The 15,177-nt window shown below is 40.6% G+C and overlaps 1 protein-coding gene across 1 annotated transcript in view; it reads left to right on the forward strand.

The window, feature by feature from the left end:
* Positions 1 to 3,505, forward strand: part of LOC107704169 (zinc finger SWIM domain-containing protein 6) — an 85,592-nt gene extending 82,087 nt beyond the window's left edge. Inside the window, exon 14 of the mRNA XM_016507044.1 lies at positions 1,899 to 3,505. Coding sequence (XP_016362530.1) covers positions 1,899 to 2,761 — 863 coding nt within the window. The 3' untranslated portion in view covers positions 2,762 to 3,505. The remainder of the gene's footprint in view (positions 1 to 1,898) is intronic.
* The last annotated feature ends 11,672 nt before the right edge of the window (positions 3,506 to 15,177 follow it).

The raw sequence follows: 15,177 nt of genomic DNA on the forward strand, positions 1-15,177 counted from the left end.
CAGCAATTGAAATTGAAATTTTAAAGGGGGCATAACACACACAGTTTCACCCAATCTCATGTTAATCTTGAGTACCTATAGAGTAGTACTACATCCTTCATATTTCCAAAAAGTCTTTAGTTTTATCATATTTATAAAAGAAATATACAGCTTTACGATTCTCTCCGGAAAAAGCCGAGCTCCTGGAGGCGCGCCGTGGGCAGAGCTAAAGAGTGACGAGCACTTGGGCGCCGAATGCCAGCAAAACAGACATTTGATGCCGTTTCACTTACCGTCAGCAGTTCTGAATCATGACCGGGATCTTTTATAGCTGGGACCGCTCCATCTTTCAGTATCAAACGATCCGATGTGCAAATCTAGCGTCGAACTGGGCCTTGTTTATAAAACGTTCGTCAACAAACACACTTGTGAAACTCCGTTGCTGCCCCGGAAAAACAAACTCGGGGCCTACATCAACACGACGCACTCGCGGCTCACGCACATCAGCCCGCGGCACTACAGCGAGTTCATCGAGTTCCTCAGCAAAGCCAGAGAGACTTTCCTCATGGCGCACGACGGACACATTCAGTTCACACAGTTCATAGACAACCTGAAACAGATATATAAAGGCAAAAAGAAACTCATGATGCTCGTGCGCGAGCGGTTCGGCTAGTCCACCTTTGTACGCTTTTTAAGTAAAAAAAGAAATGACAAAAACAATTCAAACCACACCGGTATTATGTGTATAGACTTACGTTTGCGTAAAAAAAACGGGAAAAAAAAAGTGGAACGTTGTCATGTTGTGGAAGTTTGTGCGTTTCCCCTTTATTTGTGTGAAAGCGTGTGAGAGTATGTCACGATGTTACGGTTTACACTGAGTATATGTTGTCCAGTGGCGAAAGTCCACACAGCACTCCAGATCTCTCTGTTAAACATTCACAGCCTCAAAGTGAAGAAGAAATATGGCTTTAAACCAAACAACACCTCCATCCTAAGTGACAAGTACCTCGTACGGCTTCAGCTTTACTCCTTCCTGAACCAGTCACACGTTACCAGTGTACTAAAGAAGTGTTAGAAACGAGAAAAACAAAAACACATCTCCATTTTTTGAGTTTCCTTTTCAGTTCACCAGGCTAATTGCGTGGCTTTGCAGTGCTGTTTCGTCCAAAAGCATGTCTCTCGTGCACACACACACAGTCTTCACCCCCATTGTGCTTCCCTCGTTTACGTCATGAAGAGCCACGATCGAAAAAAACTCTACGAAACTTGCACGAACCCGGAAGTAAGATTTTTGGCACAGAAATAAAATTGCAGTAAATGCCTTTTGATTTTAAAAATACTATTCAATAGTTATTAAGTTTATTAGTAGTAAAATAATATAATGAAATTACTTTTATTAAATAATAAAATAATAATTGTTCCACAGTTATTGCAAAAATTATAATAAAAAAAATTGATCATGAAAATGAAAATCATCATGGATGCATTATTAATTTCATGAATTAAATATTAACATTATAAAATTATACAAGTATTTTAATGTAAAATATATACATATTATATCAAATATAAAAAATATTAAATATTGTAAAAAAAAATTATATAATTTATAAAAATATATATAATTACTTAAATGTATTTATTACTAACATTTATATACCATCAAATAAATTCATAAATTATATATTTAAATTGTCATTATTTAAATTAATCAATAAAATCATTTAGAAATGGCAAATTACTTAATATGACATTTTGTGTATAAATATAATTTATGACTTTTTGATTAAATATCATGAAGACTTTTTATGTGCTCTGACAAATTAAGCACAGTACGAACATGTATAAAGAAAGTAAACAGGGACAGTTTTGTTTTTTGGAAGTTGAGTGACATTCTGCTCGCCTGTCTGTGTCTGCAGGGGTCTACGCACTGGACAGCATCATGCAGAGCTGGTTCACCCTCTTCACGCCCACCGAGGCCACGAGCATCGTGGCCACCACGGTCATGTCCAACAGCACCATCGTACGGCTGCACCTGGACTGCCATCAGCAGGAGAACCTGGCGAGCAGCGCGCGGACGTTAGCCCTGCAGTGCGCCATGAAGGACCCTCAGAACTGCGCGCTGTCGGCTCTCACGCTCTGCGAGAAGGACCACATCGCCTTCGAGACGGCCTACCAGATCGTGTTGGATGCGGCCACCACGGGCATGAGCTACACGCAGCTGTTCACCATCGCGCGCTACATGGAGCACCGCGGCTACCCCATGCGCGCGTACAAACTGGCCACGCTCGCGATGGTGCATTTGAACCTGAGCTACAACCAGGACACACATCCCGCCATCAACGATGTGCTGTGGGCTTGTGCGCTCAGCCACTCGCTGGGAAAGAATGAGCTGGCCGCCATCATCCCGCTGGTGGTGAAGAGCGTCAAGTGTGCCACCGTGCTGTCGGACATATTGCGGCGTTGCACGCTGACCACGCCTGGCATGGTGGCGCTGCACAGCCGCAGGAACTCTGGGAAGTTGATGTCATTGGACAAAGCCCCACTAAGACAGCTCTTGGACGCTACGATCGGGGCCTACATCAACACGACGCACTCGCGGCTCACGCACATCAGCCCGCGGCACTACAGCGAGTTCATCGAGTTCCTCAGCAAAGCCAGAGAGACTTTCCTCATGGCGCACGACGGACACATTCAGTTCACACAGTTCATAGACAACCTGAAACAGATATATAAAGGCAAAAAGAAACTCATGATGCTCGTGCGCGAGCGGTTCGGCTAGTCCACCTTTGTACGCTTTTTAAGTAAAAAAAGAAATGACAAAAACAATTCAAACCACACCGGTATTATGTGTATAGACTTACGTTTGCGTAAAAAAAACGGGAAAAAAAAAGTGGAACGTTGTCATGTTGTGGAAGTTTGTGCGTTTCCCCTTTATTTGTGTGAAAGCGTGTGAGAGTATGTCACGATGTTACGGTTTACACTGAGTATATGTTGTCCAGTGGCGAAAGTCCACACAGCACTCCAGATCTCTCTGTTAAACATTCACAGCCTCAAAGTGAAGAAGAAATATGGCTTTAAACCAAACAACACCTCCATCCTAAGTGACAAGTACCTCGTACGGCTTCAGCTTTACTCCTTCCTGAACCAGTCACACGTTACCAGTGTACTAAAGAAGTGTTAGAAACGAGAAAAACAAAAACACATCTCCATTTTTTGAGTTTCCTTTTCAGTTCACCAGGCTAATTGCGTGGCTTTGCAGTGCTGTTTCGTCCAAAAGCATGTCTCTCGTGCACACACACACAGTCTTCACCCCCATTGTGCTTGCGCTTGTGGAAACTTAGCGACTGTCGACATACATCTCAGGGATTCTCTTTGAAAAAAAAAAGGAAAAAAAGAAGAAAAAAATGGTCATGAAAGAATGAGAGCATTTTATTGTACTGTATATATGATAGTATATGTCTGAATATTGAAAAAATGTATACGTTAACTAATTTATAAAAAGAATATTCTATGTAATGCAAAATACTTGAAGCTGCAGTACCTTGGTTTGAAACAAAACATATCAGAGGGACTAAACGCGAGCCTCGGGCTGTGTTCGGAATGGAAGGCTAGCGCGCTGCTTACTGCGTGAGAAAATAGTATGCGAAACGGTAGGCATTATTCCACAATTAACGTTACACGTGATTTCATGACGTTGCATGTTTAATTCAGTTAATCTTGAAAATGAACCTGGGTGTTTTTCACATTTCATCCCATTTAAAGCGCATTGCACAGTATCCATACTACACACTGCAGCCGCAGTAACCGTACGCTAGCGTGTTATTGCGAACACAGCCGTGCTGTCGGGGCTGGATTCGGGCAGTGACCCTGTGTGCTGGGTATCTATGCAGAGCCACCTCCGATGCACGATCCGAGCGGTCTGGGATGCGTTGGCGTAGACCCGACCACACAGGGCACCAGTGGTTTGGACGGACACCCAGTGAACCAGAGCAGCAAGCCTTAGCATTAAGAATTGGGAATGCAAGAAACGCAGGCCCATGTGCCTCAAAAAAACGCCTAGAAATGTAGATCCAACAGTATCGATGTTAACGCAAACATGCCGAGCGATTGGGCCTGACGCTCTTGTTTCTTTCCACAATAATCGAGTCACGACGAAGCTCCATTTTTATGCACAGTATCATGTACATGCCTATCTGCTGACATCTTAACTTTGTACAAGACAGAAAGTTGCTGTGTAGGTCTGACTGTTCAAACGTTTTTTAAACGCTTTTGTTTAGTTGCTTTTTTACGTTTCTTGTTTTTTTGTTTTTCCTTTTGTCGTTCCTATAGGATTCCTCAATGAAACGAAAACAGCCTTTTTTCTTGCCTTGTCTTAATGCTTTAAAATAACCAAACTGGAGTTCTAACTACCAAACTTGTTCGTTAAAAATGAAAGCCAACCGACTTTGGTTACAACTTTGCTGTCTTTAATTTTAGCTGAATGGTTCTGTATTCTGTGCTTTAAAAAGCAGTTTTCCTATGTTTTTTGGTGCAAAAACATTGTCGAGTGTCCCTTTCCTTAGAGGTATGTCTGTAGCTCTTTTTCTTTTTTTGTTCGTTTAGAAACAGAAATATAATTTTTCTCCATTTTATTTATTATGAAAGGTAAACGATTGTACTTCTTCACCCGTGTCAACATTCTCATGAAGTTGAATTGGATTGTGGGCAATATTAGCCATTAGAGTGTGCATGGATCCATATTCAATTATATTCAACATACTGAATCAGTTAATCCTACAAAGTGTCTTTCTTTTTAGTGATACAGAAATGGCCTCCCTCCCTACTTGAATAAAGTTACTGTTTAATGAAAGCACCACAGTTTATATGCTGTAGTCAGCTCTGCCCAGTAGCTTTTTAATTGTATTATTTCAATACAGGGGGGAAAAAAAACCACACTGCCCCTTTTAACTTGAAACTGAGAAATTAATGTTTTAGAAGAATGCATATGATTCTTTTCCACGTTTGCTTTGGGCTGCAAAAACTGCAGAGTTTTGCAGTTTTTCCACCTCTCTTCATCAGCGGAACGGACAGATGGGACGAAGACCCGTGCTGACCAACGCTTTTCACTCTCATTTTGTTACTGAGAGCACAGATGCACAGTCAATCCAAGATGGAGCACTTTGCCCAGACCATCAGCCCCTCAGTACATTTGGAAGAACAATCTGTAATAGCCTCAGCCATAATTCCCATGAAGCATTTCGAGGCCTGTGAGGAGATCTGTTCCTGCCAAAGCGGTGTGGAACAGGATCAGGCCTGGCACATCACTGACTGCGGACACAGGATGAGGCCCTTCAGAAGTCCCATGCACTGAAAAACTAGCACTGACATCAATGTTTGCTTATGTTTAGAGTACATTATTAACTTACTGCATATACTTTATGGTTTAAAATATTATGTGAAACAGTGGCATTTCACACTGTGCTAAACTTCGTTCTAAACCCCGCTTTTATCCACTGATAGCCCTGATAGCACATGTACATCACAGAGATGTCTATTTGACGTCTACATTTACATCTGCAAGATGTTTGCTCATCTGCAATATGTCTATAGACATTTAGAAAAATGTCTTTAAGATATCTATCAGATATTTGTACACAGCAGATGCTTTCCAGATGAAGCGATCTTTAACAGACATCTTGCTGAGTCAGACATGTGCTATCTGGGAGAGGAACGTTTCACACCTATAATTTCGAAGCGAATTTAGCACCGCTTTTTAATCCCACATTGCATTGCCAAACGTGTCAATCAAAGTCATTTTAAGGCAAGTCATTTCACTCGGCGGTCATCTTTGAAACGCCTTTCGGGCATGCAAGTGCAGCTCCTATTTCTTTGAATGGGGAAACATCAAATTCTCCAAAACTGTTCGCCAAGCTTACGATTAAATTTCATATTTGAATTAAATATGACAACTGTCTCATAAATGCTTCTTTTGCTCAAATAGCGTTAAAAAAGCTTATTTTTCAGGCTAGACCAGCCAGTGCGCATGCGCAGTCCTAAACGCGCGTCTCAGAGCATTGACTGTTTCTATAGCAACTGATGGTGCATCTGAAATCATGTACTGTCTGAGTACTACATTTTTTTTTTATTTACTTCACGACTGTTAAAAAAAAGTATGTTGTATATAGTATGAATGAGGGTAGTTTGAATGAAATCCGGATGTGCTACTGTCACGTGACCCACCAGTGTCCGTTTCGTCGCTTCCCTTCCATCCATAAATTCTCTCCCATGGGCTGCGTCCGAAAACTCTAAAATGCTGCCTTCGGAGGCAGCATTCCAAGGCAGGAAGGTATCAAGGCATGTCCGTTCTGCTTTACTTCCTGTCTCGGGAGGTACCATCTTCTGATCGAATTTTGAAGGCAGCATAGATGTATCCTTCGCTGTCTTTGATATCCCACAATCCTGTGCGTTCCATTCCGTGACAGTTGAGCTAAAAAATAAAGATGGCGTCTGAAAGTTGCGTTTGGTGGTCAGTTTGTGTGTAAATGTATATTTATGACTAACTTTTCGCACTTTTGATGTTATTTCTAGCGAGAAATCAGTATTATAGTAATTAAATATTCATTTATCACAAAAACTCGTTCTGTTTTGTTGTAGATCATTAAACCGTTACGCTGCCTCAGAAGCCTGTCTGAAATCAGTTTCATGAGGTGCCTTCGTGCAAAAACGCTGCCTGCAAAGTCATTGCCTCATACGGCAGCGAGGCAGCAAGTCAGCTGCCTAAGTTTTCGGACATACTACTCAGCTACCACACTGTTTTTCACATACTATAAAGTAGGGAAGTATGCGATTTTGGACGCAGCACGAGACTTCTAATGGCAGCTGCAGCTGCAGTGACGTGATGACTTTACCGATTAGCCATTGGCTCTTTTATTCAGAAGGCGGGGCTTCCTTAGATAGAGCAACCATATAGACTCTATATTATAGAGAGTTGCATTTTTCCTTATTCAAAACTATACGAGTGACACATGTTGTGTATTCTATAGTCTTTGGTATCGATGCTGTGTTAGAATGTTCCAGCTAGATGCTTAGCAACCAACAACCAATCGCGTCGCTCTTATTCACATGCTTTTGTACAGTCATGGAAAATCGTTTCAGCTTTTGAGGAGAAAAGAAAAAAAAACTTCATTTGGAGCGAAACCGTTTCATGCCTACACATAGTCCAAAAAGTCCATTCGGAAAAAACCTGATAGTACATTATATATGAGGATAGAGCCATTATGTAAACAGGCTGCGTGCTGCGTTCGTCCAATCAATGACACTGACACCTTAAAATATGCAAATGAGAATGTTAACCAGGGGTTTAGGAAAGTAAAGTATGAAAGGTCAGCATATGAATATTAATTGTTTACCCTGGCTAAATTATGAGCAATGTGAAACATAAAATTAACCCTGGATTTCATTTACCTGGGGTTTAGAATGAAACCATGGTTAACTTTTTAAAGCCCTTTTAAACATTAATATGTTAAATTGTTGTCACTTAACTTCACCATGTTGCTTGTTTAATTCAGTTGCATCTGGTTAGTATGTCAGAAATATTATAATTATAAAAAAATACAATTATAAAAAAATATAATATAATTTTTATTCAAAAAAACAAATATAATTTTTATTCAAATGTGCAAAAATAAGACCTTTTGCCAATGATCAAATAACTAGTAAAGAGTTGAAAAATTACAGCTGATATCACGTCTGGTTTATCTATCAAAATGAGAGCATTGCATTATGGGAATTGGCACAGAAGGTGCGTTCCGATTGACAGGGCCCCTACGCAGTGTTCACTGCTCCCTACTCCCTAAGCACGGGATATCCGTTGAAGTGGACTTCACTGACAATAATCGCTCATTTGGAACGCCCTGGAACGTCATCAAAGAAAGGCAACGACGGGGTCACGCAGATTATTATATAACATAAATAAATATTGTAATTTATTTTATTTCAAATTTAAATACATATAAAATACATTTACAATTATGTAACTAATAAATATAGTCAAAATGTATATGTTTAGACTGTTAACAGATTGTTGTGGTCTCATCTTGTGCGCTGTCCCACATGCAGCCTCAAAGTGAACTCTCCTGAAGTAAATAAAGTAAAATAAACAAATTACAGAGCCTCAGCTCTTTCTCCCTGGTTTTACTTAGTTTCACCTATTCATACAATACAATATGCAAATGTAACATTCATGGCCATAACCATTTATAAATCCTCTAATTTCTATAATAACAACATTTATTGCAACCCCTCCATTGCAGAGCCTTTTAAAAACTCTTCTAACGGCTCTGTTCCATCGTTAGTTCTGACTGGTGACGCGGTGCGCAATGACAGCTGGGTGATTTTCCCTCTCCACTTCTTGTGAAGTGATGTATCGATGTTCCCTTATTCCCTATGCCGTTCGCAGTGCCCTTGGAACCAAACATGTTCACACCCTTCGGATTGGAATCTCACTTAAAATGGCGGAATACCCTGTGAAGTCCACTTCGCAGTCCACTTACAGTCAAATGGAATGCACCTATAGACTAACGCGGCGTGTTTCAAAGCACTTAAGCCAGGACCGGAGTTCGCCACCCCTGGTCTAATGGAACGCACCTAGAGTGATCTGATCTGATCTTAGGTCATTTGGGTATTCCATGCATGCAGAAGATCCACATGTAAATTCGCATGAGTAGAACGCCATTCTGAGCATATACCCACTGATATTTTAACATTTAAAAAAATGCATGCAGCTATAAAGCATTAAACGGGTTCCTTTTATACCTTTCATTGCTTGTGGGCCATTTCTGAAATGTCCTTTTCTTCAGCTCATCGACCAGTGCTCTGAACGGCCGGATAAAGAGATACGGTATCTATTGTAATGGCAGCAGAGCGCTGTACACTTCCTCCTGGGGAGGAAACGCTGGTTGTAAATGTCGTCTGTTGACATGTGTTGCTAACACAGGAGTTTAGTGCTGGGCAGTGGTCAACTTTGATCCTTTATCACAAGACAACCAGACCCAAACACCCTACAATTACTGCAGAGCCAGCCGGGCCGGACAGAACCCCTCACAGCCTCAACAGGAAGCAGAATCACTGAAACAATGAACGACTGCAGCCAGGAACACCACAACCTCCTGCTCTCACAGACACACATCCACAGAAAACTCCTCAGAAAGTATTCCAGGGTCACATAATATATCACGTCCCCCATTAAATTGCTTAATATACTGGATAAAATCTTACACTCACTTTTTTTATTTCAATATCACAATTAAGTAAACATGTCAGTGAATTGTAAATCACTTTGATTTGAGAAGATGTTTCGGTTTTTATAAAAAAACTTTAAAAAAACATTCCAGTTGCTTATTCATTTAGTTGTTTCACATAAAACTTTGAGCTGATAATCCATTTATAGGTTTTTCCTGGCATCCTGTTAGTCTTTAACAAATCCCTGTAACAAACAAAAGCCACTCCCTCAATGACATCACTGCCCAGGAAGTGACACAATTTTGGAGGGAAAACAGCAGTACTAGTGAGTATAAGCAATGGCTTAGGCTATTTACTGTGATATTTTGTGGTGTTACTTGATTTGTGTCACTCCACTCTATCCTGTCTGATCAAGCTACACAAAAGTAACTGTATGGTTACATTTAGCTGTTTATGTCCATCCTTTTCTTACATAATTTGTGTAAATAATCAAGTTCTAATAAATAAGGTTAAGTGCCTGATACTGACCAGAGCATATGAAATTTTTATTTCATTATATTTCATCTATACATTATAGAACTGCTTCTGTAAATTAGCAACATATTTATATTTTAAAACACACAGAATTCAGTGGGCTCTGAATTAGGTCTAATTAGGTTTGAATTAGGTTTGGTCTAAGAAAATTCTTGTATTCCAAAAGAAGGCAAAGACTCAAGGTTTTATATTGTTGGAGCTTCGCCAGCTGGCTGGATATCTTCAATGTTGTGCTTTGACAAGAATATGGAAGGGAGATGGAAGGAAACGTTTTTTGGAAATGTTCCTTGAGTGAGGTTTAAGAAGATATCCAGTAGGAAGGAAGAGGTGGAAAAATAGCATAGTTGATCCTTCAGACCATTGATGTTTTCTGGAGAATGTTCATATGATCATATCCAAAAAAGAAGGAACATTATTTATTTTGTTTATTTATTTTATTTTATACTATTTTCTTTAATTACGCCTTGAAATCAGTATTAGAGATTTGAGTGGAGATTTGAGATCCATTTATATCTATTCACCATCCAATCAGTTCCTGATGGAATAAATCAAGTTTCATCCTGTTTTATTTTTTTTACATTTGTTGAAAATCCTGTTGTGTTTGGAAATGTCTAATTATGGAAGTAAAATTGATTGTGAATGCCATTTAATATTGAGAGAAGGTGGAAAATGGAAAACTAAACTATGATCCTTTTTTTGCACGAAAACCTTGACTAACATTATAAGCGCACCTCAGGGAAAAAGTACAATGATTTTAAAAAGCGTATGATATGAGTGAGAGAGTCCAACTTTACTTTAACTGCAGAAATGAGCTGGTAAATGCCACTGGTCATAATGTGGGAGCAACAGAATGCACTGACCAATCAATACACTTCACATTTTACCCAGATGCCACTGTTTGTTCTTTTGGAAAAAAGTATTCCATATGAGGGCTTTGAAGGCCACCTTTTGAGCTTTCACATTCTCAAGATATTCAGATCTCACTTTTCAATTATGCATGCCTTAACCTTTCATGCTCTCCTGTGCAAATCAGTGTGTTCTCTGTAATCTGTTTCTTACACAATCTGAGGGCTTTTAAACTAATGATTGGATTAAATTAAGCTTGAACTAGACAACATGGACCAGACCACGTCTACCCCCGGTTATCAATCATGAGTGGGCCTACAGAACACACAGAGCGTAATATGATGAAACCTGAACCTCTGACAGACAGAAAACATGTGTTGGTGTTTGTGTGTAATCTATTGAGGAGGATAATGTTGTGTTTTACCACACTGTTACAGTAAAAGCATGTTGGTGCTCTGAGCATGGCATTCACATGCAGAAATTCTGTTGGCTGAACACCCGAGACGTGTATGGAAGGCTGAAGAGGCCAAAAGTCTTTAAACAGAACTTTAAACAGAAATGTGACCGTGTCACTGTGCACTGTTTGTCCATGTTAATGCGACAACATGTACATCATCCAATGAAATAGCTGTATTTGAGACTATATTTGCATATGTGACACAATGGTACGTTGGTATATACGCATACAACACATCAGACGTCATGTTTATTCATGAAGCGTGTTGTAATGGTACACTGGTATGCACGTGTGTGCAAACATCAGACATTACATTTGTTCAGGAAGTATCATGCATCTGTAAGTTGTGTGTGATGTCAGTCTTAAACTAATGATTGGATTAAATTAAGCTTGAACTAGACAACATGGACCAGACCACGTCTACACCCGGTTATCAATCATGAGTGGGCCTACAGAACACACAGAGCGTAATATGATGAAACCTGAACCTCTGACAGACAGAAAACATGTGTTGGTGTTTGTGTGTAATCTATTGAGGAGGATAATGTTGTGTTTTACCACACTGTTACAGTAAAAGCATGTTGGTGCTCTGAGCATGGCATTCACATGCAGAAATTCTGTTGGCTGAACACACGAGACGTGTATTACATTTGTTCAGGAAGTATCATGCATCTGTAAGTTGTGTGTGATGTCAGTCTTACGTCATGATTTGTCACGTCCTTTTTAGTTGTTTAGTTCTATGTTCTTTCAAGTCAAATACTAAATAAACGCAGCAAAAACTGACGCCTTAAGACGTCTAGAAAGTACGTGGCTACACATACAATAGAAACGTGTTCAAAATTGCCGTGTTAACACGGACGAACAGTGCATGTTGACACGGTCACATTTCTCATGTTCCGTTCAAGGAGTTTTGGTCTTTGCTGTCTTCCATAGATGCATCATATTATGTGGCTGCTAAGTTAAATACATATTGATTTGAATGCAGATATTGATCTGAATTGATAGACAGTGTGTTTTAAGGTTTGTTAATTTATATAGAGACACATTTATCTGCACTGACTCCAGAAATTGTGTGGATTTTTCTCTTCAATAGAACCCCCTGATATTACGCTATATCATATAAAACACCCCAAAGCATTTCAAGCAAATCATATTAACACACATTAATAATTCCAGCTGAATGTGTGTATATGTGTATGTGAATGTGTTGCAGCAGGATTTTGTGGGGTATAGTCTTCTTATATCCCGTCACAGCACACTAAAATAAACCGCGGGATTTTCGTGGGTCGCGGGAGGTGTGTGGGGACCGTACGGGATTAAATTAGGCACACAGGGGCTTATGGGAACCGTAGGACAGCAGAGGCAGTGATACCACACAGCTCACCTGAGCGAGTGTGTCCTTGAGAGATAGGAGTCCGTAATCCCTGTGCCGCCGCCGGGAACGCTGGGAATGTGCCGTGAATTCATGCATCAGGCTTAAGGTCACACTCGCTCACTCCAGTCATGCTGGATTTGCTGTATGTGCACCTACATGCACACGTGAAGTGATTGACAGGTGAATAAATGGTTAGTAATGCGGTGGTTAATCTGCATGTTCAACAACAACAACAAAAATGCCAGTTCTAATCTAATAATTTTTCAGTAGTTTCTTTACACCTGTCACGCCATGGACTTTTCTGTGTGTTTTGTTTAGTTTCCTACGTGTCCCGTGTGCCTTTAGATCTAGTTTTCCCTTGAATAGTGTTTTCCTATTCCCTTATTTGGTCTTCCTGCTCCTGCTCCCTGATTGTTTCCAATTTGATTCCAGGTGTGTTTCATCTTCCCTTGATTAAGTTGTGTACTTAAGGAGTGTTTTGTTCAGAGTTCTTCATCCGGTATTGAACGTCGATCCCGTGTCCTACGTGTGAGTTCCTAGATGTCAATAAAGACTGTTGATTATGATTCTCCTGTGTTCTCCTCGTTCCTCGCTCCTTGTTCCTCGCTCCTCAACCCCCCTCTGAAGTCAGGCCATGCCGGCCGCTCCATTTACCCCTAACCAAAGGAGGAGGATGAGGAGAAAGAGACTGTTCTCTGCCCTCATCCCAGCCCCTGAGTCCGCTCCAGTGTCGGCTCCAGCCCCTGTGTCCGCTCCAGTGTCGGCTCCAGCCCCTGAGTCCGCTCCAGTGTTGGCTCCAGCCCCTGAATCCGCTCCAGAAAGGACTCCAGTCCCCGAGTTTAGCCCAGAGAGGGCTCCAGTCCCCGAGTTTAGCCCACCGAGTTTAGCCCAGAGAGGGCTCCAGTCCCCGAGTTTAGCCCAGAGAGGATTCCAGTCCCAGAGTTTAGCCCAGAGAGGGCTCCAGTCTCCGATTCTAGCACAGAAAGGGCTCCAGTTCCCATGTCCAGCCCAAGGAGGGCTCCAGTTCCCATGTCCGGCCCTAGGAGGGCTCCAGTCCCCAAGTCAAGCCCAGGGAGGGCCACAGTTCCCGGGTCAGGCCCACTGAGGGCCTCAAAGGCTAATATTCTCCCAAAGTATTTTTTTTGGGGGGGGTTATAGGGCTCCGGCCGTAGAGGCCGGCCAGAGTGCCAAGGCCACGGAGGCCGCTCCGCCATGGCCCCCTGAACTGTCTGCTCCGCCATGGCCCCCCAAGCTGCCTTCTCCGTCATGGCGACCAAGTCTCCCTGCTCAGCCAGGGCTTCCTAGTCTGCCTGCTCCGCCATGGCCCCCCGAGCTGCCTGCTCCACCATGGCTTCCTAGTCTGCCTGCTCCGCCATGGTGCCCGGATCCAGTACCGCCTTGGAGGCGTCCCTTTTCCCGTCTAAGCCTGTCCTGTGGGACCTCCAAGGCGGCCCCGTGTGCCTTTAGATCTAGTTTTCCCTTGTGTTTTCCTATTCCCTTATTTGGTCTTCCTGTTCCTGCTCCATGGTTGTTTCCAATTTGATTCCAGGTGTGTCTCATCTTCCCTTGATTAAGTTGTGTACTTACGGAGTGTTTTGTTCAGAGTTCTTCATCCGGTATTGAATGTCGATCCAGTGTCCTACGTGTGATTTCCTAGATGTCAATAAAGACATGTTGATTATGATTCTCCTGCGTTCTCCTCGTTCCTCGCTCCTTGTTCCTCGCTCCTCACCGTAGGCACATCGTGACAACACCATTTTCATTGTGGTATATTCACTTTCATATTTACTCACTCATTTTCCCCTAAAATTTGTGCATAAAATGCAGCTAAATAAAAAATGAAAATAAAGATAATGATAAGCTTAAAGCTTAAAATGTCTTAAATGATTGACAAAATGATTAAAGAGATTATTAGTATTAAAAGGAACAATTGCTTTTTGTAAAGTTTTCATAAATGTCACTGCTGAGGAAGGGGAGAATAATGCTGGACAATTACAGTAATTTACATTTTTATTGTGGTATAATCCAGGGTTATTATTGAAAACTAAAACCACATACACACACACACACACACAAATTAAAAATTTAATCTCAAAGCTCATTAACTGAAATAAAACAAAATATGAAAAACTGTATGTAAAAAATACATGAAAACAGAAAATATAAAATGTTTCTATGTACTTGCTTAACTTAACTAAAATCTAAAACATAATAAAAACTATATAGACATATTAAATATTAATATAAAAAATTTATAAAAATGACCAAAAACACACAAAAGTACTAAAATTTTACTAAAATTAAAATGAAAACAGGAGATAATATAAGATAAGATATATAAATAAGATATATTTCAAAATTACCCCAAACTATAATAGAATATTGATTATACTAAAACAGCACTGGTGTAATCTACTTCAAATTTAACACATTAGACCATGGTCAAATTAATTATGCAGATTTTCACCTAGAATCACTGTATAAAATGCCAAAAAAATTATGGGCATGGTTATCAAGTCTTAAAATGTCTTAAATCTTAAGATGATTTGATGTAGTATAAGTATGGGTAGTTTGTGATAAATGAGGGCTCAGATCTGTTTAAAAAAAATCTAAAGTGCCCTTTAAGTTCATTAATTTAACTATTGACCCTGTGATCTAAAAATGTCAGCCTCCTCAAGTTCCCCATGAGGGGGATTTCTCTATGGTTGGCAAATTTAAAATTCTCTCTCTCTCTCTCTCTCTCTCTCTCCCTCTCTCTCCCTCT

This window comes from Sinocyclocheilus anshuiensis, unplaced genomic scaffold (assembly GCF_001515605.1).
Source record: "Sinocyclocheilus anshuiensis isolate Anshui unplaced genomic scaffold, SAMN03320099.WGS_v1.1 scaffold690, whole genome shotgun sequence".
Classification (NCBI taxonomy): Eukaryota; Metazoa; Chordata; class Actinopteri; order Cypriniformes; family Cyprinidae; genus Sinocyclocheilus; species Sinocyclocheilus anshuiensis.